This window comes from Phoenix dactylifera, chromosome 4 (genome assembly GCF_009389715.1).
Source record: "Phoenix dactylifera cultivar Barhee BC4 chromosome 4, palm_55x_up_171113_PBpolish2nd_filt_p, whole genome shotgun sequence".
Lineage (NCBI taxonomy): Eukaryota > Viridiplantae > Streptophyta > Magnoliopsida > Arecales > Arecaceae > Phoenix > Phoenix dactylifera.
The window spans coordinates 486,827-508,292 of NC_052395.1; the positions used below are offsets into that span (position 1 = coordinate 486,827).

At 35.0% G+C, this 21,466-nt stretch overlaps 1 protein-coding gene across 1 annotated transcript; it reads right to left on the reverse strand.

Annotated features, from left to right (window-relative positions):
* Nucleotides 1-441: 441 nt before the first annotated feature.
* On the reverse strand, nt 442-20,605 carry LOC103695793 (V-type proton ATPase subunit C-like). Its single transcript, XM_008777205.4, has 11 exons — nt 20,291-20,605; nt 20,120-20,188; nt 19,910-20,037; nt 19,708-19,807; nt 17,730-17,797; nt 17,415-17,556; nt 3,516-3,632; nt 3,129-3,254; nt 1,159-1,242; nt 988-1,067; nt 442-795 (listed from the first exon to the last, which is right to left on the reverse strand). Exons 1-11 carry the CDS (start codon nt 20,402-20,404, stop codon nt 699-701), a joined length of 1,125 nt encoding a protein of 374 aa, XP_008775427.1. The 5' UTR covers nt 20,405-20,605; the 3' UTR covers nt 442-698.
* Between the last annotated feature and the right edge of the window lie 861 nt (nt 20,606-21,466).

Genomic DNA, 21,466 nt, shown 5'->3' on the forward strand with positions numbered 1-21,466 from the left:
ACAAGAAATAATCTGTAACAGCCCCTAATTATTTCATGACAGTACCAAAAAAATTGCTTCAGTTTTCCTGTTAATCAACTCTACTGAAAACAGTTCAGAGTTTTGAAGTAAAATTATTTCTTATTATGTGAGACCTCTATATAGAACAATGCCAATTTTCTGATACGGTATTGACTACCCTACTGAAGAAACACAAAAAAATAGCCACTATAGAACTAAAAAAGTTACCCTTCAAAATATTTATAAAGCATTTTTTTCATAATAAACAAGGAGAATGGGGGAACGTGTAAGATAACAGTTAAAATCCAGTGACCACCGACCACAAATACAATAGACTTGATCACAGAAGTGCTGCTCTTATATCACTGGAGAATGCCATTGAAACTCCCACCCAAGTGATGACAACCCATTAGGTTCAAAACAATCATAAGAACGCATCAGTTAGTAGACAGAACATGTCAAAGAGTTCCATTCATGAAATGAGTGGTATAATCAGGTTAAAAATGGTCACAATATTGATTATTACTTGAAACCTAGAACAAAATCCTGAGGAATACCACATATATGAAAAAGAATTGGTCATGTGACAATAAAAATATACAGTACATAACTATGCATCGGTACTGTGACTGAAGATAATTATTCTAAAAGTTCCGAAGTGGTCGAACAGGGGCAACGCAACCACAACTTAATTTGTATTAAACAATATTAATAGTGAAAGAGACATAGGGATATGCCTCAGCTTCGCCGCCTATACCAGCCAAGCCTACTTCATCTTCAGATTTCCAGAAAGCACTGAAAGATAAAAGCATACTGTCAGTCAGCATTAAATTAAAATCTAATAATCGAAAACTAAGTTCACACAACAGAGACAGTAAGCCTGGTATCCTGAAGAACAAGGAGGGCAAGCTGGAGATAAATCTAATGTCATAAAGGTTACTTAGATGTTCTTCTAGTACGCGAAAATCACATGACCATATTAATTACCTATTGGCATTGCCACCAAGCTCTTCTAAAATAGATCGAACTTTCTTTTCACTTTTCGCTGGAGGTGCTAATACTGCTGCCTGAAAAGAATATTTCAATAGAAGATCACATAGTACCGGTTACAACCTAAACTGTGGTGAGAAAGAACAGAGATCGTAGAATCTCTAATACCAAGAATGCTGGCGGCAAACCATATCTGAGAATGCTCTCTGCAAAGATACGTACAGCACAGAAGTGCATCCAGGCACTGAAAACCTGAAGGGCATATTCAAGTAGGAAAAACAAAACAATATCTTAGTCAACAACAGCACAAACAAAAAAGAAAAAAAAAGGAAAAAGAAAATACAATAGGAAAAACAAGAAAACTCCATAGTAATAGGAAAAACTGAAAAACTCCATAAGCATAAGACTAACTTCATAATTCCGAGGCCCTGGCCCTCTCCTTCCTATGTGTCCTCTTTGTTCTACTTCGTGGCTACATTTCCCAGAAACAAAAGAATATATCCTGACCAACCAGGCCCTACCCATGTATTATCTTCTACTGTCATAATCCAAACTCCTTGGTCAGGCAGTTAACACCAGCTCTCTACTCAAATCGAGATGTATTCTGTCTCCACTCCCACATCTCTGTAAGTAGTCTCATCTTTAATAAAAACCACCCAGTTGTTGTTGCTCTAAGGGAGAGAAAACAATTGTAAAAAAGAACCAAAAATTATATCCCAGTCAAAGGCAAAAGGTTACAAAAACAATAGAACCAAAAAAAAAAGGAAAAAAGAATACCAGATGAGATCAAGGTATCCAAGATTCGTGGCCTAGCTTAGGTGTTCCTACTGACAAATGTCACTTTTACCCCCAATGTATTGGGGGTATTTCTGTCATTTGGCATATGCAATCAGTGCACTCTTCCTGCATAGATTGTTTGAGTTTTCGTGCATTGATTGCATCCGCCAAATGATAGAAATACCTCCATGCATTCAGAACTATCTAGTGCAACATATGGGTTTAGATGTGTCATTTGCCAATAGGAACAACTTAGCTAGTTGTTCCCGGGAACTAAAACCACAACTCCATATCGCACACTTATATTTAGCTTGTAATTGGCATTCGCACTAATTTCTCAACCAGCCTTTCAATCAGTGATCAGATCTCTTAAGATTTTAATGCCTGGAGTTTCCCTAATAGGTCAACCACTCTGTGGGAATCTATCACTCAATTCTACAACCTGTCTTATCACCATAGATCATAGAAATCCAGTATGCCGTTTCAGATCCCCAGCATACTCTCTCTCTCTCTCTCTCTCTCAACCCCAGCATACTGCTATTGCCTCGTATTCAGAACATGCCTGGATACATTTCAATCAATGCTACCGATGCATTATACTGGTAACTTCCAAGTCTTGAATCTTGAAAATTTGCACTTCTCCTTTTTATGGCGTATCTTGTTTGTTTAGAGAGCTTCTGAATGTTGCCCATTACTGTGGAGCAACTTCATGCAAGAAGATTTAAAAAACTCGTATCCCTCTTGGGCATCCAACAATAAGTAGCTAAATCTGATCTGGACCTCTAAAAAGCTTATTAATCAAAGAAGGTTAAATTAACAAACATGAAGAGTAGATGCAGAAAATATAGAGTTTCTATTAAGAAGGAAAGATGGATTACTGGAAGCATCGCGGTACACTATTTGCCCCTAAGAGTCAAGCAATCAAAATTCTAGTGTGAAAAAAAGAATATACAATTCAATGATGCATGCCAATCTGGATGATTTGATCCAATAAATGGCGAAGCAGTAGTTTTTATGTGCACAATTTATGAATAACATAGTAAATAAAACTTTGCCCTAAGAAGCAAGGATTGGCTTTCATAACCAGGTACCAATACAGATGGGACACAATAGGGAGACATGAATTAAGCTTCTTCAAAGGTAAAGACAAAAGCAGGGAACAGATGTTCCATGCAATACAATGTTACTTCAACTTATGATACAAAATTTCAACCTTAGAATGTTTTATATTTAATTTTCCTCTTTTGTGACACACATATGTTGATCACGTGTTTGATTCTCTTGATGGAAAGAACCTCATATTAGAGAACACACCCTGCAAGTTCTATAGTAGATAGAGAACAGTGAAATAATAAATGTACCTCCCCGTAACTAGCATAACACCATTGTAAAAGAGAGCTCCTCATGTTTTCCTGATCTTGCAATAATTTTTCGAGCTCTTGTTTCCGATTCTCTTGTGATTCTGGACTGTATTCAAATTCACGAATCTGGATCACCAAAAGCATTAAACTAGGATTTATCAGAAGTAAAATGGCTGGGAAAGATTAGACAGGTAAATAGAAAAAAACACAAACAACAAAGTTCAAAAGAAAATCCATGAAAACCTATCCATGTTTTGTACCCCTCAAAAAAAGACCTATCCATGCTCAAGCAACTCAAAACAACATGCGATGCAGAACAAATAACCATAACATAATCTGTGAACCACAACATGCCCTTCATAAAAGGTTTTTAGAAGCAAAACTTGCCTGAAATCCTCTTTCGCGTGCACTCGTTTTAAAGTTATCGGCCACCCTACCAAAGAGTGTGACAGTGTAAAGAGCATACTCATTGTCTTCATGCAACTTCTTTGATGACCTAGGCACCTAAATAAATTCATATAATGGTTAGCACTACTAAACTTAAGGAAGCAAATATGGAACTTATTGTCCAACATGCAATTGATTAAGTACATATTAACGTCTTCATATAGAGTACAAAAGTAGATAAACCCTAAACAACAGAATTATCTTTGCAATGATGCAAAAGAGGCTTCTGATTTCAACTTGAAATTGCGGATTAAATTATGTGCATGTCCATTTCTTATATGAAACATGTTTACGTAATGGCTTTCAGGTTTTGGTCAAGGTGAACAAGCAAGGGTTCTTGAGGATGATAATGTTATTTTGATGATTAACACAACCATTGAGGCCATATCAAATTAGAAATGCAAATTAACTCGATACATCATTGATAAATGGCACACCTTCGATACATTCACGATACATTAGGAAAATGCGGTTAAAACATCTCTCAAAGATTAACAACGAGATAAAATTTATAGTAGAGAATGATAGAAAGTTTTTAAATTCATTTCGGCAAAGTTTCAAGTTGAGTATACTCTAAAGGGCAAAACTGTAATTTTGATTATTAAGGGTATAAAACTCTAATATGCCATGCATTCTAATTTACTTGGAATATGTTTTATTGAGCTTATGTGCAAGTCTAATCCTAAGATGCAGAGAATCATGATTAGAGTTGACCCCAATTAGTTTGGAGTCGACCCCGATACATTTGGCACGCCTTGGAACGAAGTGGCACGCCTTTAGAACACTTGGCACAGAGTAGAAGTCGACCCCATAAGAGATGGAGTCGACCCTGGTACATTTTGGCCTGATACATATGGCACAGATCAACAGTAACTGGGGCCGACCCCAAGTTTCCTTGAGCCGACCCTAGCAGGAGCTGACCTCAAATTATCTTGAGCCGACCCCAGCTTCAGCCACTGCAAAAATAGCTTTCTGGAATTGACTGAGAAGGCCGACCCCAAGCTTCCTTGAGCCGACCCCAAGTGGAGCTGACCCCAAGTAGCCTTGAGCCGACCCCAGTGGAGCCGACCCCGACTTCAGAACTCAAAAAATATGTCTCTGAAATTCCTGAGAAGGCCGCCACTACTGTAGCAAGGGTCGACCCCAAGAAAGCATGAGTCGACCCCAGCCTGAAAAGTCAGAAAAACATGCTTCTAAATTTTCTGAGAGGGCCAACCCCAATGTAGCAGGGGCCGACCCCAGAAAAGCTTGAGCCGATCCCAGATTAATGAACAGTGACTTGAGCCGACCCCATAAAAGCTTAGGTCGACCCCAGCACGGCTGACAGCATAACGGCTATTTCTGCAGATGTACTTTTTGAGTCTCCAACAGTTAGAAATGGCTAGTTTCTCCATTCCAACACCTAGGGAGTGATAATTGAGGTTGGAAAAATATTTAAGAGATATATTTTTCAAGGAAAAAGTATCTTTTGCAAAAGTCAATAGTGCATTCAAGAGAAAGCAAGTCCCAAGTGTTCTTCATCAAGTTGCTTAATTCAAATTCCAAAAGAAGGTGGTTGAGCATTCTTCAAGTACATTCAAAAGCTCTACCAACCCCTTGAGAAGTGAAGTAACCTGAGCAAAGAAGAGAGGAGCATCTTCAAAGCGATAATTATTTCCTATCTCTTTTTTTAGTGCATACTTGTTATATTTGCTCATTTAGGAGCTACGAACTCTTTTCTTTCACTTCCTTATAAGGTTTGTTGGTGAGCCCGTAAAACCAATGGTGTAGGTTGTTGGTGAGCCTGCAAAACCAATGTAGATTATTGGTGATCCCGGAATACCAAATTGTAAAAATTTTTGAATTGTGAGCCTGAAAAACAATCCAACTGTAATCCGCGGGATTATAGTGAATTTCCAAGGAGATGCTTGGAGAGTGAACATAGGTGCTTAGGAGAGCACCGAACCACTATACTTCTTGTGTATTTGCATTGTGTGCTTTTTAATTCCACTGCACGTATATAATTAACACAAGCTAAACTACTCATACATCTATCAACTTAATTAAGGCCTTAAAAATTTAGAAAACCCAATTCACCCCTCCTCTTGGGTTGTCACCTTGGGCAACAAGTAGTATCAGAGCAAGTGCTCTCTTGTCATTTATAGTCTTAACCAACTAGAGCCAAAGATCATGGCAACCCCGCATAATGTGTTATTTACTGAGGGACTTTCCATAAACATACCCCCACTGTTTGATGAAAATAACTATATTCAATGGAAAGCTAGAATAAAAATCTTTGTTCAATCATAAAATTATGAGTTATGAAATATCATAACAAATGGCCTACATACACCCACTAAATTGATTGAAAATATTCATAAAAATGAATGGAATGTGTTCAACAAGAATTTGGTTGAGCTAAATGCTAAGGCAATGAACATTCTTTATTGTGCATTTAATGAAAACGATTTTAATCAAATTTGCACATACTCATCTGCCAAAGAAATATGGGATTCTCTTGAAGCAACTTATGATATTTTCGAGAAACCCCATATTAGATTACTTGAGCATAATTGCAAGACTAACATTGAGCTTGCAGGAAATACCCTAAAGTCTTCAAATCGGGAAGAAAGCTCAGGAAAAAAAAAATATTGGGGATGAAGACATAAACTTATCATTAATCCCCAAGAGATTCAAGAGCTTCATGAAGATAAAGAAGAAGAGGAAGCAAGAAGAAAGGAAGAAAGAAATAAAAAGCAAGAGAGCCTTGACCAAGGGAGAGACAAGCAAGAAAATGAAAGATAGGAGCAACAATGATGACATCAGCTCCAAAGAACTCCAAGAGGTAACTAACTTGTGCTTTATGGCACAAGAAGATAAGGTAAAATATGAATCTGATTTTACACTAAGTGAATTTTAAAAAGAATTCTCTTTTGATGAACTGTTAAATGCTTTTCATGATTTGTTTGGTAAATGTAGAAAACTATCTATGAAGAATAAGAATCTTAAAAAGCTAAATCTGAAAAATTCAGAAGAAAGAAATTCTATTGCTGAAATACAAGACAAATTAAATTTTGAAAATGAAAGCCTAAGGTTAAATTCAGAAGAATTGATTCAGAAAAATCAGAATTTAATTAAAGAAAATCAAAACTTAAGTGAAGAAATTAACCAATTGAAATCTTTTATTAACAAATTCACTGTAAGTTCAGAAAGATTAAAAATGATGTTTGAAAGCCAACATGTTTTTGATAAATCAAAACTTGGCTTGACTTCCTCGCTTAACAATGAATTCCTAAAGAAAAATGTTATAAATTCGTCAAGCAAACCATCAAAAAGGATAACTTATTTCAAATATGAAAAGAATGGGCATAACAACTTTACCTATAGTTCTAGTACAACTAAATCAATTGGTAAAGTTATTACTACTAAACAGATTTGGGTTCCAAAAGAAACCATATGCCCTAACCTTCAAGGACCCAAGCAAGCTTGGGTACCGAAAATGAAAATATGAGGGTGTATATGTAGGCGTGCCAAGCTACCCATAAAACAAATGAAACTTTCATGCAAATGGGTGCGTTGACACGTAATTAAAAATAAGTCTCAATTTATTCACTAAATCTAGTATAAGGTTTAACATTCTACATCGTGTATTGAGATTATCTTTGTTTGGAATTGTGATACTCCCTGCATTAAAGCCTTTAATAGCTTATATATATGTTAAAGTTTATTTCAGCAATCTTAGCATAAAATTTTTTTTGTATTTGCATGATGATAAGAAAACAATGAATGAATATGTATAACTTTTTCCTTCAAATTTTCAAAATCTAAATTCCCTCTCTAGTACTCTAGTATAAATGTTTCATGCTGATTTCCTGCCTTCATGTTAAAATTTTATTGAGCATAATACTTAAGAAATCTTATTTCATCTCTTGTTAAAGTATGAATATAATTTATCATTATATGATTCATTCCTTATATGATTATACTATGATTTGCTCGATAAGTCGCATGTGTGCATCATATGTTAAATCATCATTTTGGTTCAATCATAAATGATTAATGTGCTATGATCATAATGAAAAACTCACTTAAAAAGTTTTACAATAATGAATTGTTTTTTCTCTACAAGTAATTCTTAAGACTATTCATAATCAGAATTTTTATAGAAACAATTGTTTAAGATAATTTGATTAAAAGTCAATTGGTATATCTTACTGATAATTATCTTAAGCAAATAGAATCTAAGCTAAATTGCTTCTAAAAATAAAAAATTGGTTTGACCTTGATAAATTTTCTTATTGCCTCACATGGGTGTCCTTGAACCATCTTATTTAATGAAATTATCTCTTTAGTTCAAGTGATTTGTGCTTGCTTATATTTAGGCAATCTCTTGAGTAGGTAACTCAAATTCAATCATTGTCATATCTTATGTCGAGTCATCTAGTTAAGAAATATGTTGTATGAATGTTTTTGTATCTTAGAGAACTTAATAACTTGCCTTCAAGAAAGAAAAAAGATTTTGCTAATGATGCAGGATCCTTAAGCAAGAAAATGAGAAATTTCAACTTGAAGGACCTCTATACAAGATGCATAGAACATTCACATGCAAACAAAAGAGAGGACCCTCTTCAGCCAAAAGTTTACACAACGAATCTAAAAGGTATTTGGCTTGAAGAAAGCAAAATGTATCGGTAATCCTAAATCCTTCTCTTGTGAGTTAGTTGAGCAAAATCAATAGTCTAAAATTATACAGTAGCATGATTAGAACCTTTAATTGCTGATCATCTTGACATCATGCTTCATGCTCATGCTAACAATAATTGTTTCATAGTAGGATTAAATTGAAGCTTACTTTGACATGTATAATACATAACCATGAAATACATAAGTTTATGCTTCAGATCTCTAATTCAAAATAACTTGTGATAAACTATGAATCCTTGAGCATAATGAAAATATTGTTCGCATGATACACATTTATATGCATCATATTAGATTAATTCTTTATTCTGCTCTTTCATGTAATTACTTGAAAATAACAAAAAGAGAAAGAAAGATAAAGAAAAAGAAAATGAACATTGTTCAAGGGAAGTAAAAAAAAAAAGCCTAAGTAAATACTCCAATCTTAAGTTAAAGCAAAACACGCATAATATATTCAGCACATTTGTGAGACGTGTGTGAGCATTCTTTTGGAAGGGATAAAATCCGTAATAAACTATGTTTAAACACAGAGAATTTGGAGTGAACATTTTTAAAGGGAACGGTTTAACCTTTTTATATTGCTCATCATAGGGATGGTGCCAATAGGAAGGCTAGTGGTAGTACTCTGCACTATTTGATCCAACTATTCGGTGTAGGGCATATTAGGGACGGCACAAGAGGGAGGCTAGTGGTAGTACCTCGTGCCCCTTCCAACTCTACCGGTAAGGGAGCAAATAGAGTATAGAGCATAGAAAAGTAAAACCAAAAAGAAATGAAGATCAAAATGTTCATTGACTGCTTAAAGAAAGAAATTCATAAAAATGAGGAAATGAATGACATGATAAATGAAAATATATATAAGAAGGATTGTTGCTCACATTGATAATCTCAAAGTAAAAACAAATGAAACTAACGAACTTTGGAAAAACAAATGAAGTTTCAATCACCTTAAAGCACACCTTGACATGCTTGTTCTTAATGCTTTAATACATGATGTTATGACTTAATGCATATTATGTCTTAAATGTGACATGATGTTTTGAATTATGTATTCAGATAACAAATATTTTCTTTAAGTATAACTTGTAATGCTCCATGCTTGAACAACTTATTTGAAACATGTTTCTACCAATAGCAATTTTATTTTTCTTTTATGATATTTATAATTTGAAATAGGCTTTAACTTTGCACACAAGTTTTTTGCTTCACCTTTGACTTCGAAATAACTTGTGTTCCAAAGCCTAATGAAAATTATTTTCACCTGCATTCCATACTCATCAATGATATTTTGGATTTTTCTTGTACTTTTCTGATCAAAAAAATTTATTAAATTAGTTCCAATGCTTGAATATTTGAAATATTACATAAGAATTTTTTTAAAGTATTTTTGAAAGAAATTTCATATTTGTCGTTTATGATCACTTTTAGAATCTAAAAGTTGAATATATTTGCTAAAAGGAGAAGAGAAGAATATTTCTGTTTTAATAAATATCTTCTGAAAAATAAAATAAAAGAATAATCTAAATTTGTAAATTAAGCAGAATGAATTAATTCTGATTTATCTTTCATCTTGCCTAACATTGGTATATAATGTCCTGATACATGTTAAATTGCTCCAATTTGTACCAAAATTCAATATTAATTACAAAAATTCTGAATGTGATCTAATGTTTTTGAAATATGTATTTCAATCTTAATAATTTAAGATGAGCTACAATGTAGAAGATACATATCTCAAATTATGATTTTGAAAGCTTTCTTGAAAATCTTTATGAAATTCAAAATCTGATCTTCTATAAAAGGTTAAACACAATATAAAATGCTTATATCGTTGCATTTTTGTAACTTTCATTATATGCTTCAATGATTGCATCATTTTGGAGAATAACTCAATATGATTTCTAGATGAAAACTATAGTTTAAGAAAAATAGAATTAATTTTAATACCTTGGTTGTTTGCTCCGATACGCATTTGAAACATATCATTTTTTATCTTATAAGTGTACTGAAATTAGTTTAAATGATGAGTTTTTCAATGATCTTGATTGCGAAAAAATGTTTCAAAATATATAATTTTATTTTGATATTAAAATATTTACTATACTTCATGTATATATAAGAAGAGAGTGATCCTAAAACTTAAAATATTTCAACTCACTTAAATAATTCTTAATGAAAACAAAATGTAATTGCTTTTGAAAAAAATTTGAGCTTCAAAAGAATTATTTTTTAATTAATATTTTAGTGCTACTCTCAAAAATTAAGAGAAAGCATAACTTGTTCTTGAAAGATTAAAAAGGGTGATTGTTATAAATTTTGACAAACTCTATATCACTCTACATTCTTGATATCACAAAATTTCAGTTTTATTCATGCTTATTATTAAAATTCTGAAATTCAATAAAAAAAATATTTAAAGAAGAATATATCTTTTGAGGGAGAGCTTTAAATATTCAATCTCTTTGCATTTTGCATCTTATTCAAAAATCACTTTTATTTGATGCATACCTTGAATATTTTATGTTTGATTCATGATCATATTTTGTCAATTTCTGAATTTAACTGTTGTACTTGCAAAGCATGAATTGATATTAAGAGACTTACATAAATGAAAGAGAATTGAATGTTCTTAAAGCGAAATCATTAAAGGTTACTCTATATAAAAATTAGCAAAAGACTTTGGTAAGCACTTGATCCAACAAGTAGTATCAGATTTTGTGCCTCATTGAATATCTTTTGAAAGATGGATTTCCATCTGTACCTTATCGGTAAATTATTTATTTTGAAAACTAATTAAAAAAGATTCTATTTGTCTTAGTCGAAAATTTACCTTGGAATCTACTAATGAATTCTTATTGGCTTGCACTTTAGTGTTTCAATCATGAGCCAATTCATTTTAATTGATTTTAATGCTATGATCTTTAAAGGAGTAAAAGAAAATCTTTAAAAGAGCTCTAAAAGAACTTTCAAAACTTTGAATTTTATGTATACTTTAAGATGTATCATACATTACATGAATCCATATTTTGGTATCTGTGCCCCAATGTTTTTATATCATGAAAGAATCTTGAAGTTATTAAAAATCAATAATTCAGCATGATCTTATGTTTTCCGAGTATACAAGTTTCGATCTTTATCTTATACTATACTCCAAAAAATTAATTAAATTGCTCTCACGTTGCTATATACTTAATAGAATAATAATAAATAAATAAATTTAAATGAAAAGTCTTCATATGTTATTAAAGATCTTTTAAAAAAAAACAAAAGCGAGAAAAGAGGTTGGATTTTCATTCGCGCTTTCTTTGAATATCATTCTTGATACTCCTTAAAATAACTTGAAAAAGATTTTATTTACACTTGATTTAAAAAGTATCTTTGGAATTTATATTTAGAGATCCTTTCTGGCTCGTATCTCAAATGTGTCATTCTTAAAGCCAAATTTTCCATCCTTGATTTTGATGATATTTGTTACCCCTAAAATTATCTCAGGTTTATTCTTTTTGAAAGAGAGGTAAAAGAACTTTAAAAGAATGTTAAAATCATCAAATTTAATGTGATCTCATCATAATTTTGAAACTATCTTAATTGGCTATGTTCTATATTCATTATCTTACCCTGACATTATTGCCTTGAGTTACATGATGCATATTCTTGCAATAATTTGACATGCATTGAATAAAATATTGTCTTATGCTTAATGTTTTATTATTTTGCAACCTTTTTGATGTTGTCAAAAAGGAAGAGAAATATCTGAGTATATGCTTATAATGCTTTATGCCTTGAATTGAATATAAATCAGTTTAGATTGAAATATGTTGATTATGTTAAAGCTGATTAACTCTAAAGCATTATCATGAAGTGTGTTCTTAAAGTGTCTCCTAGATTATGTATTTGTTTTGACTTGTATTTGCCCTTTGTGGTAGTTTGTATTTCTTCTCTAAAACATTGTGCTTTTGGCATAAATGAAATACAATGTTTCTCTTGAATTATGATTTTTGTTATTGTCATTACAATGCTATCCATTTCATTGTTATTCATTCTTTTTGATGATAACAAAAAGGGGAAGAAAATATAAGGAAAAAACTAGAAGCAAAGTCTATAAGAAAAACTGTATAGGGGAGAAAATATAATAGGGGAGAAAATATAAAAGGTATTGGCATATTTAAGGGGGAGATATGTGACAAAAAGAAAATCTAAATTCTGGCACATAATCATAGAGATTTTTCTTGCTTCGATACATAACTTGAAACTCTTGCATTGGCACAAATTTTTGGAGTCTTATCTTCAATAAAACACAAGAGTAAGGGAGAGCAAAACTAGAGTTCAAATTGGCATAAATTTGGATTAGATAGGGGGAGATTTTGGTTGGCACACTCCTTAATTTAGAAAATTCTGAATTTTCAGCTTTTAAAGCATTTTCTAAACTTCAAACCTCAATTACCATATAAACGTCAACTTAGGTATACTCAATGTTTTTGTAATCATCAAAAAGGGGAAGATTGAGGATGATAATATTATTTTGATGATTAACACAACCATTGAGGCCATATCAATTAGAAATGTAAATTAACTCGATATATCATTGATAAATGGCACACCCTTGATACATTCACGATACATTAGAAAAATGCGGTCAAAACATCTCTCAAAGATTAACGAGATAAAATTTATAGTAGAGAATGATAAAAAGCTTTTAAATTCATTTCGGCAAAGTTTCAAGTTAAGTATACTCTAAAGGGCAAAAGTGTAATTTTCATTATTAAGGGTATAAAACTCTAATGTGCCATGCATTCTAATTTACTTGGAATATGTTTTATTGATCCTATGTGCAAGTCTAACCCTAAGATGCAGAGAATCATGATTAGAGTCGACCCCAATTAGTTTGGAGTCGATCCCGATGCATTTGGCACGCCTTTAGAACACTTGGCACAGAGTAGGAGTCGACCCCATAAGAGATGGAGTCAATCCTGGCATATTTTGGCACATCCTGACACATATGGCACAGATAAACAGTAACTGGGGCCGACCCCAAATTTCCTTGAGCCGACCCTAGTAAGAGCCGACCCCAAATTATCTTGAGCTAAACCCAGCTTCAACCACTGCAAAAACAGCTTTCTAAAATTGATTGAGAGGGCCGACCCCAAGCTTCCTTGAGCCGACCCCAGGTGGAGCCGACCCCAAGAAACCATGAGCCGACCCCAACTTCAGAACTCAAATCTCTGGAATTCCTGAGAAGGCCGACCCTACTGTAGCAAGGGCCGACCCCAAGAAAGCATGAGTCGACCCCAGCCTAAAAAATCAGAAAAACAAGCTTCTAGATTTTCTGAGAGGACTGACCCCACTGTAGCAAGGGTCGGCCCCTGCTAGCCTGAAAAGTCAGAAAAACAAGCTTCTGAATTTTCTGAGAGGGCCGACCCCACTATAGCAGGGGCCGATCCCACTGTAGCAGGGGCCGACCCTATAAAAGCTTGAGCCGACCCCAGATTAATGAACAGTGACTTGAGCCGACCCTAGAAAAGCTTGAGTCGACCTCAGCACGGCTGACAGTATAACGGCTAGTTCTGCAGATGTACTTTTTGAGTCTCCAATGGCTAGTTTCTCCATTCCAACACCTAGGTTGGGGAAGTATTTAAGAGGTCTATTTTTCAAAGGAAAAGCATCTTTTGCAAAAATCAATAGTGCATTCAAGAGAAAGCAAGTCCAAGTGTTCTTCATCAAGTTGCTTAATTCAAATTCCAAAAGAAGGTGGTTGAGCATTCTTCAAGTGCATTCAAGAGCTCTACCAACCCCTTGAGAAGTGAAGTAACATTAGAAAAGAAGAGAAGAGCATCTTCAAAGCAGTAATTATTTCTTATCTCTTGTTTTAGTGCATACTTGTTATATTTGCTCATTTAGGAGCTACAAACTCTTTTCTTTCAATTCCTTGTAAGGTTTGTTGGTGAGCCCGTAAAACCAACCGTGTAGGTCGTTGGTGAGCCTGCAAAACCAACATAGGTTATTGGTGATCCCGGAAAACCAAATTATAAAGGTTTTTGGATTGTGAGCCCGGAAAACAATCCAACTGTAATCCGTGGGATTATAGTGAATTCCCAAGGGGATGCTTGGGGAGTGGACGTACGTGCTTAGGAGAGCACCGAACCACTATATTTCTTGTGTGTTTGCATTGTGTGATTTTTAATTCCACTGCACATATATAATTAACACAAGCTAAACTACTCATACATCTATCAACTTAATTAAGGCCTTAAAGATTTAGAAAACCCAGTTCACCCCTCCCTTTCGGGTTGTCACGGGGCAACAGTTCTTGTTACAAGACGAAGGCTTCTGCTCATTTTCCAGTTGTGCAATTAGTGTGACTATGTATCTGCTTTTTCCCTTGTCCTCTTTCCTTCTGTTATCAGTTCCAAAGTGTGCACCTTTCATTCAATCTGATCTTTGAGTTTAGTTCCTTCTGGGCTGCCAATGCTTCATATTTTCTCAATTTCCTCATAAGTAACTCCAAGCAATTGTTTCCTACTTTACTCAAAAATAAATTGAGCTAAACAGCAGCAAATCTATAAAATTCTGAGCCAAGTTCATGCTGGAATGATGAAAAATAGGAGGATCCCATCATTTTTAGAGAACCATATCTCCTTCATTGAGACGTATTACTGAATTTCTCATGGCCTATGACTGCATCAGTTCATTAATGACCAATAATGTGAAAAAAGACCAAGCATAACCTGTGACAAACTACACTTAGTGCACCTTCAAAAGCACCAACTTACAGAGCTGTGGGGTAACATACATCAGAACTTTATCTGAAGATTGTAAATGAATTGTACAGCAAAATGCCCGAGGAGCTAACAAAAAAAAATAGATCCTCTACCAGCATTTCTTATCCTCTAATAGCAAAGATATAATGGTATAATCTTAAACAAAAACAATTCAAGTATCACAAAATGAATACCAGGACAGAAAGGTTACAAGGAAACAAGAATTTTAAGCTAGCTGAGTTACCTAGCTAGCAAGATCACTCTATATACCTTTATGGAATAGTAAGGCCTGTCTGTTAGCACAGTTGCGACCTTTTTTTTTTTTGTTTTTGAGCATTGCCATTAGAGTTAATAGACAAAATACTCCACAGAGGTGGAGGAACAGATACAAAGCGGGTCCAGAGAATCTCCCCAAAATGGTGAGCAGCAAAGGAGGCAACCTAATCAGCCGACCTATTTTTTGACCAGCCTAGCTCAGAACCTGAATAATGTGTCTTACTATGATGATAATGACCATTATTTTTGAAAGGCTTGTTTACTGCTAATCAAAATGAAGATTGTTAACTCTGTGGTGATTGATAAAGAATTCAGCCAGTTTAAGAAGAAATGTCCTATCTATGTGTATATCTAACAAGAGAAAACATCAATTGTCTTGAGTTACTTTTCCTTATCTAACAGTCAATTGAACCAAGGGTAATTTTCAATTGGAAGTCCTTCCAAATACAAAGGGTTATAATCTATAATGCCTTCTGCACAAACTATGAAGTGACAATAATAAAGCTGCCAAAAAAATATCTTGGGTTAGTAAAAAGATTCTAAAAAGTAAGCCATCAAAACATATCAAGTGATGTATCAAAAAATAAAAATAAACATAATAATAATAATAATAATAATAATAATAATAATAATAATATACTATATACTAAATCTAGTGTGCTTGATAGCTTTTCATCAATGTTGTCTTCCAGGAAAAAAATATAACAACATGGCTAGTCATTCATCCCAAGAAATCTTTAATGTGGTTCTCAAAGGTCCTCCTCTTTTAACTATCCATGCCAAGGTTTTCAGAAAACCAACAACATTTAAATATTGCTCCGCATAGAAATGGCCCTATCCCGCACCTTTCCTCTAGTGAATTTGCAATTTTAAGAAACAACACTCAAAGAATTAGAACCTCAAAAGAGAACTGTCAAGAATGTAGCAAGTCCTCGTCTAGTAAAAGTTGCCCTTGGAATTATAATAACCAGAACTTCCCATTCCATGCAAATGTAAGAAAAGGTGGATTTGTACAAAAGGCATAAAGAATTTACTAATAGGACTGAAATAGTACCAAATCCAAACTATCAAAGAAATCATTGAAGGAGGAGACTACACACTAGCAAACAACTTAAACTAACATAAAGCAAACAATGTGCAATTTAAGTGAAAAAAACCATAATTAACAAGTCTTACACATATAGTACGCCATACCATACCAAACCGAGCAGTACACGACGTACCGTACTGCACCAGTTTGGTTCCTATATACGGTCGGAGGCGTACCGAGTATCGATATTGCCGAACCGGCCCCCGTACCGGACGTACCGATATAGTGATAGAATGGCACCGGTACAGGGCCCGATACCGAGACGGCGTACCTTGCTTACACAACTATTTAATATGCATTAAATTCTTTGCCATTTGCTCATCCTATTAAGAGTTATGTGCTTATTAGATATGAACTTTTTATATCCATTCTCAAAGTTGCCATCTAGAAAACCTAACATGTTCTTTTCTTCTTTCTTGACCTTTTCACACAACTCTAGAATTGTACTAGTGTTGCAATCTCTCTCCTTAGAACAGTTCCTCATGACATTGATTGCACATGCCTATAATATCTACCCAGGAATGCTCGATATAATCAACTAATAGAACTTTTGCACTTCTCCGATTCATTTCAACTTATCCTACTCTAAATAAACTTACCAAAGATGTACCTTAACATTCAAATATTGAAATTCATCTTGTTTATGTAGGCCATTGCTACTCACTACTATTCTGATCACTATGCAATTGAAAGTAACCCTTCATGGAAATGATTGATGAACAAGGATTATAAACCTGACTCTAAACAATTGGGACAAGCATTGATGGTTATCATTGTTTTTATATACATCATCAAATACATATAATATCTCAATAAATATTTTAAAATTTTCGTATACCATGTGTTAGACCATCGGTGCAGGAAATTCATAGGAGAATGCCACTCAACGATCACATGCACGACCAAGAGATACTTCTAGAAAGACAACTCAAGACAAGAAAAGGAGCTAGATCATATTTATATCATCAAATCCTTTTGATCATCCTAACCACAGCATCCATCAATTAAGAAGATATAGAAATCAAGAAGTTTTACCACATAGGTAGTCAAAGTTTCATAGCTTGAGAGCCAGTCCTTTTGAGAATACTTGGGAACAACAGCAAGAAGTGTCACTAAATGTTCTGACGTGATGATATCCTCTGGCTTTATCAAATTGGAAAGGTCACGGACGGCTAAGCTGAATTCAGAAGAAATACAATTTTAATTCAATGTTGCAACATCGGTGCCTTTTCAGGAGAATATAAGTGGTCTTAAGTATGACTTTAGATTTGCAAAAGATCTTGAAATCCCATCCCATAAAGTTACAGTTTCAGGTATGAAATGTTCAAAGTGGCAACCAATCAGTCATACCTTCCACTCTGCTTTCTGTTTATCGCATTGAGCTGACCACGGATATTGTTATACTCTGCTGCACGAACCTGCAATATACAAATTTAGATGGCAAGATTAGGCTTCATTTTAAGCTGATAGCTAATAGAAAATTACATCCTGATGACTGGATGAGACTTTGCCACATTGAGTTCTTATCATTATATCAATTGTCTTTCACTGAACTTGTTTCTTATCAGAAGAAAATGAAAAAAAAAAAAGGAGGAAGAAGAATAATAAGGTTTCCCACATAAGCAATTACAGCAGCAGCAGCGAGAGAATATTTGACTATGAAACATAAAAACCTTTGAACTTTATAAGTGTGAGGACCCGTGCGAGCGTATGTTTAGTCCCACATCAATTATTTGCTGGGTAGATCTTGGGTACTTATACAGGATCAAGAAACCCAAATAATACCTTCCAACTAGCCATTTTGGGTGAGATCTTGAGTTGTTACGAATGGTATCAGAGCGAACCCGGCCCATAACCTATGTAGACTAGAAGACACTATAGCACGGATCCATTGGGGTTGACCACAGGCCGATCGTAGTGTTTATGATTAGATTTGAATGGATTTGAACCCTTAGTCTGTCGAGGACGTCAGGGCTTGAACGGAGGAAGTATGTGAGGACCCATGCGAGCGTGTGTTTAGTTCCACATTGGTTATTCGCTGGATAGATTTTGGATACTTATATAAAGTCAAGAAACCCAAATAATACCTTCCGGTTAGCCATTTTGGGTGAAGTCTCCTGGGTTGTTACAATAAGCAACCTATTAAATATCTCCATAAGAATAAACATTGAACAGCATAAGTACAAAGGTAACCATTATATTAAGTGCCTCGACAATCTCCAAGCAAGGAAGGTTTACTAAGCAGCGCCAAGGTGAACCCTTGAGACAAAGCAAAAGGCATTTAAGCAAGTGCCTCTCCAATGTCCAGCACTATGCTTCCCATCCTATTCATGCATTCTTTTAGAGCTCTAATAGCTTTATTTTGATGTCGATTTTGGTCTACTCATCCCCTCATAAATAAAGAGCTACTCTAGGATGTTGAATGGTTTGCTCTTTTGTGTGATGTGTTGTTTATCAACATGAAACATGTTTTATGAAGCGGTATTTTATTTTCATGTTTGAATTTTCAAGCCATTTTACGACATTTGATGGTTATTCTTGATGGCTTTGATTTAAAAACATGTTATGGGAAGTGATATTTTGACGTGGTGTTTTAAAAGATGTGAAACATGAAATCTAATATCCAAGATGATTTAGCACATCAAAACCTATATAATTAATCATATGATGTTTCGTATACAAAAATAATTTATTTTCAATACAATTATTGAACTTTTCATAAATTAGAACCTTGCTTTCTTCAGGCAAGCACCATTTTGGTGTATAGCACCTCGTGCAATATAGCGGCAATGAAGGGGTCTTCTTGTCTTAAAGGCACCTTTTGGCTTTGACAACCTTGAGGCCCTAGATATTTATCTAGCAACCAAGATTAAGGTCTTAAACATACAGACATGTATATACTAGATGAAACACGATAGCTGATTGAGGCCATGGTTAATACAAACTTTGGCAGCCCAAATGACTCATTCAACATCTCTAGTCTTCAGGACCAATGACCAATCTAAAGTGTCCAATTAAGATGTCCAAATCTGTTTGTATGTAGTTCCTATTCAGGTTGAGGTCTAAGGCATTTGCAGTACTTCCAAAAGCACTATTGAAATTCCTATTAGCAAATCATGGAAGTTTATAATAAGTAAATGAGATCGTTCGACCATCCATAGTTCTCTAGCGTGTAATCTAAATTTTCAATTCACATACTTGTTTTCAGTCTTATTACTTGGTGATCCTAAAAGAAAGGACAGCAATACTAATAAAATAATCTTACTGAAGAAAAATATTTGAATGAAAGAAGAAGAATTTAAAGGATGAAAGGAAATCATCAACTGACCTTCATGTCATCTTCAATTTTCGCTACTTGGACATGAATGCTGTCAACAGTCTCCCTCAACGGTGACATTGTCGGGTACTTGGCTTCATCCCAAACAAACCTGCCATCCCCAAAACCATTCATTTCCCCACAAAATCAAAACTTTTCATCAAAACGCATCCGAAGAAATCAAAATTCCGATTCGTCACATATATTCCGTTACCTCGTGAGGTAGGAATCCACAGGAACCCCATCCACCGTCAGCGCCCCACCCTCAACGCCAGAAGCCCGCTCCATCTCCTCAATCTGGCGCCGGATCTTATGAGACACTCCCTCTATGAACGTGTTCGACTGCGAATTCTCCCGAATCATCATCACAGCAAAAGCAAACAGCGAAAATCCAAAACAAACCATTAGAAAATCCGGCAAGCACCTTGGCGAGATCATCACTGAGGAAGAGCAGCGAATCTAGGGTTCCCACTCGGAGATCGGGGGTGTTGAACTGCATCACGATCGAAATCAAGAATTCAAAACGTAGGTCCGGACCGAACCCGTGAAAACCTAAAAACAGGACCAGAGATGGGAGAGGGGATCGATTGATTACCCTGTATAGGGGGGTGTCGAAGGAGTGCTTGGAGATGGATTCTTGGAGGCGACTCCAGTGAGAGGAGGCAGAAGCCTGGACGGGTAGAGAGACGATCCAGTATCTTGCCGCCATCACCACGATCTCCAATCGATCTCTCCTCGCTTTCTTTCTTGATTTCCCCTCTTTTTCGTTTAATCTATATAATAATAATCATAAGAGAAGCGGAAGATCCTCGAATGGCTACAATCCTATGAGATGTGCCATCGGTATACGTTTTTAGTATCGAGCAATTGCTGTGAACACTCGCATAGGTTGCCTCTGAGTGGTTCAATTGCCTGCGGGTCCGGCTTGCTCCTTCTCGTAAATATAATTTTATTTATTTATTTATTTAACTAAAGCGGATATATCATATCTGTCGAGTACGAATATATCTCAAAAAAAAATCAAAAAAATAATAAATCTCGAAGTGCACCTGGCCACAGAGTCTCTCCAGAATGATTAGCCACATACGGAACTATCCAATCTGCTAACCCGTTGGCTTCATGATACACGTGCTTCGCCTACACAGCTATCCTATATCCGATGAAATGTATGGCTTCAAGTCTTCAACTGGCTCACCTTTTGGGTCCTGAAACGTTTGCCAATTAAGGCCTGACATACTGATTCATAACTATGTGGAGCTTCGGGAGACATCTGTGGATGGAGCCCTAAGATCATGTAGAGCTGGATCATTGTTCTTCAACTCTTGGTGCAATTCAAATTCAAATAGTGTGCCGGACTCTCGGATCTAGTTGCAGAGGACTCACCAACTTTACCTACATCATATATTGTGCACTAATATCAGTGCTCACCGAAAACGGCATCCAACTCCGCAGAAACATCTTGCATCCACTACATTTCATGAAGCAATCCTCACCTTTCCTCTTCTACTCCTCACCGCAAACTGTTTTATGAGAGACGCACACATAATTGAGATGAACTACATTCCTCCCAAGAGAAAAGGATAACTGCTCCTCTCAAATCCAAACTCTATAATTAGATACTCATCATCTATACCACTAAAAATATAAATAAAAAATCGTATGTTTTGGTGGACTTGAACTCATGCGTCAAGCAAATAAAAAACAGGTGGTTTTTATTATGCTAGCATCCTATAATACATTGTAAAGTATTTAAATTAAGAATCCACTTTTT

Excerpts from the sequence above, each read along its gene's own strand:
- LOC103695793 (XM_008777205.4), bottom strand. The coding sequence starts at position 20,404 with ATGGCGGCAAGATACTGGATCGTCTCTCTACCCGTCCAGGCTTCTGCC. Across the intron at positions 3,255-3,515 it reads CACGCGAAAGAGGATTTCAG|ATTCGTGAATTTGAATACAG; the intron begins GCAAGTTTTGCT and ends TTGGTGATCCAG. Across the intron at positions 1,068-1,158 it reads GTTTGCCGCCAGCATTCTTG|GCAGCAGTATTAGCACCTCC; the intron begins GTATTAGAGATT and ends TATTCTTTTCAG.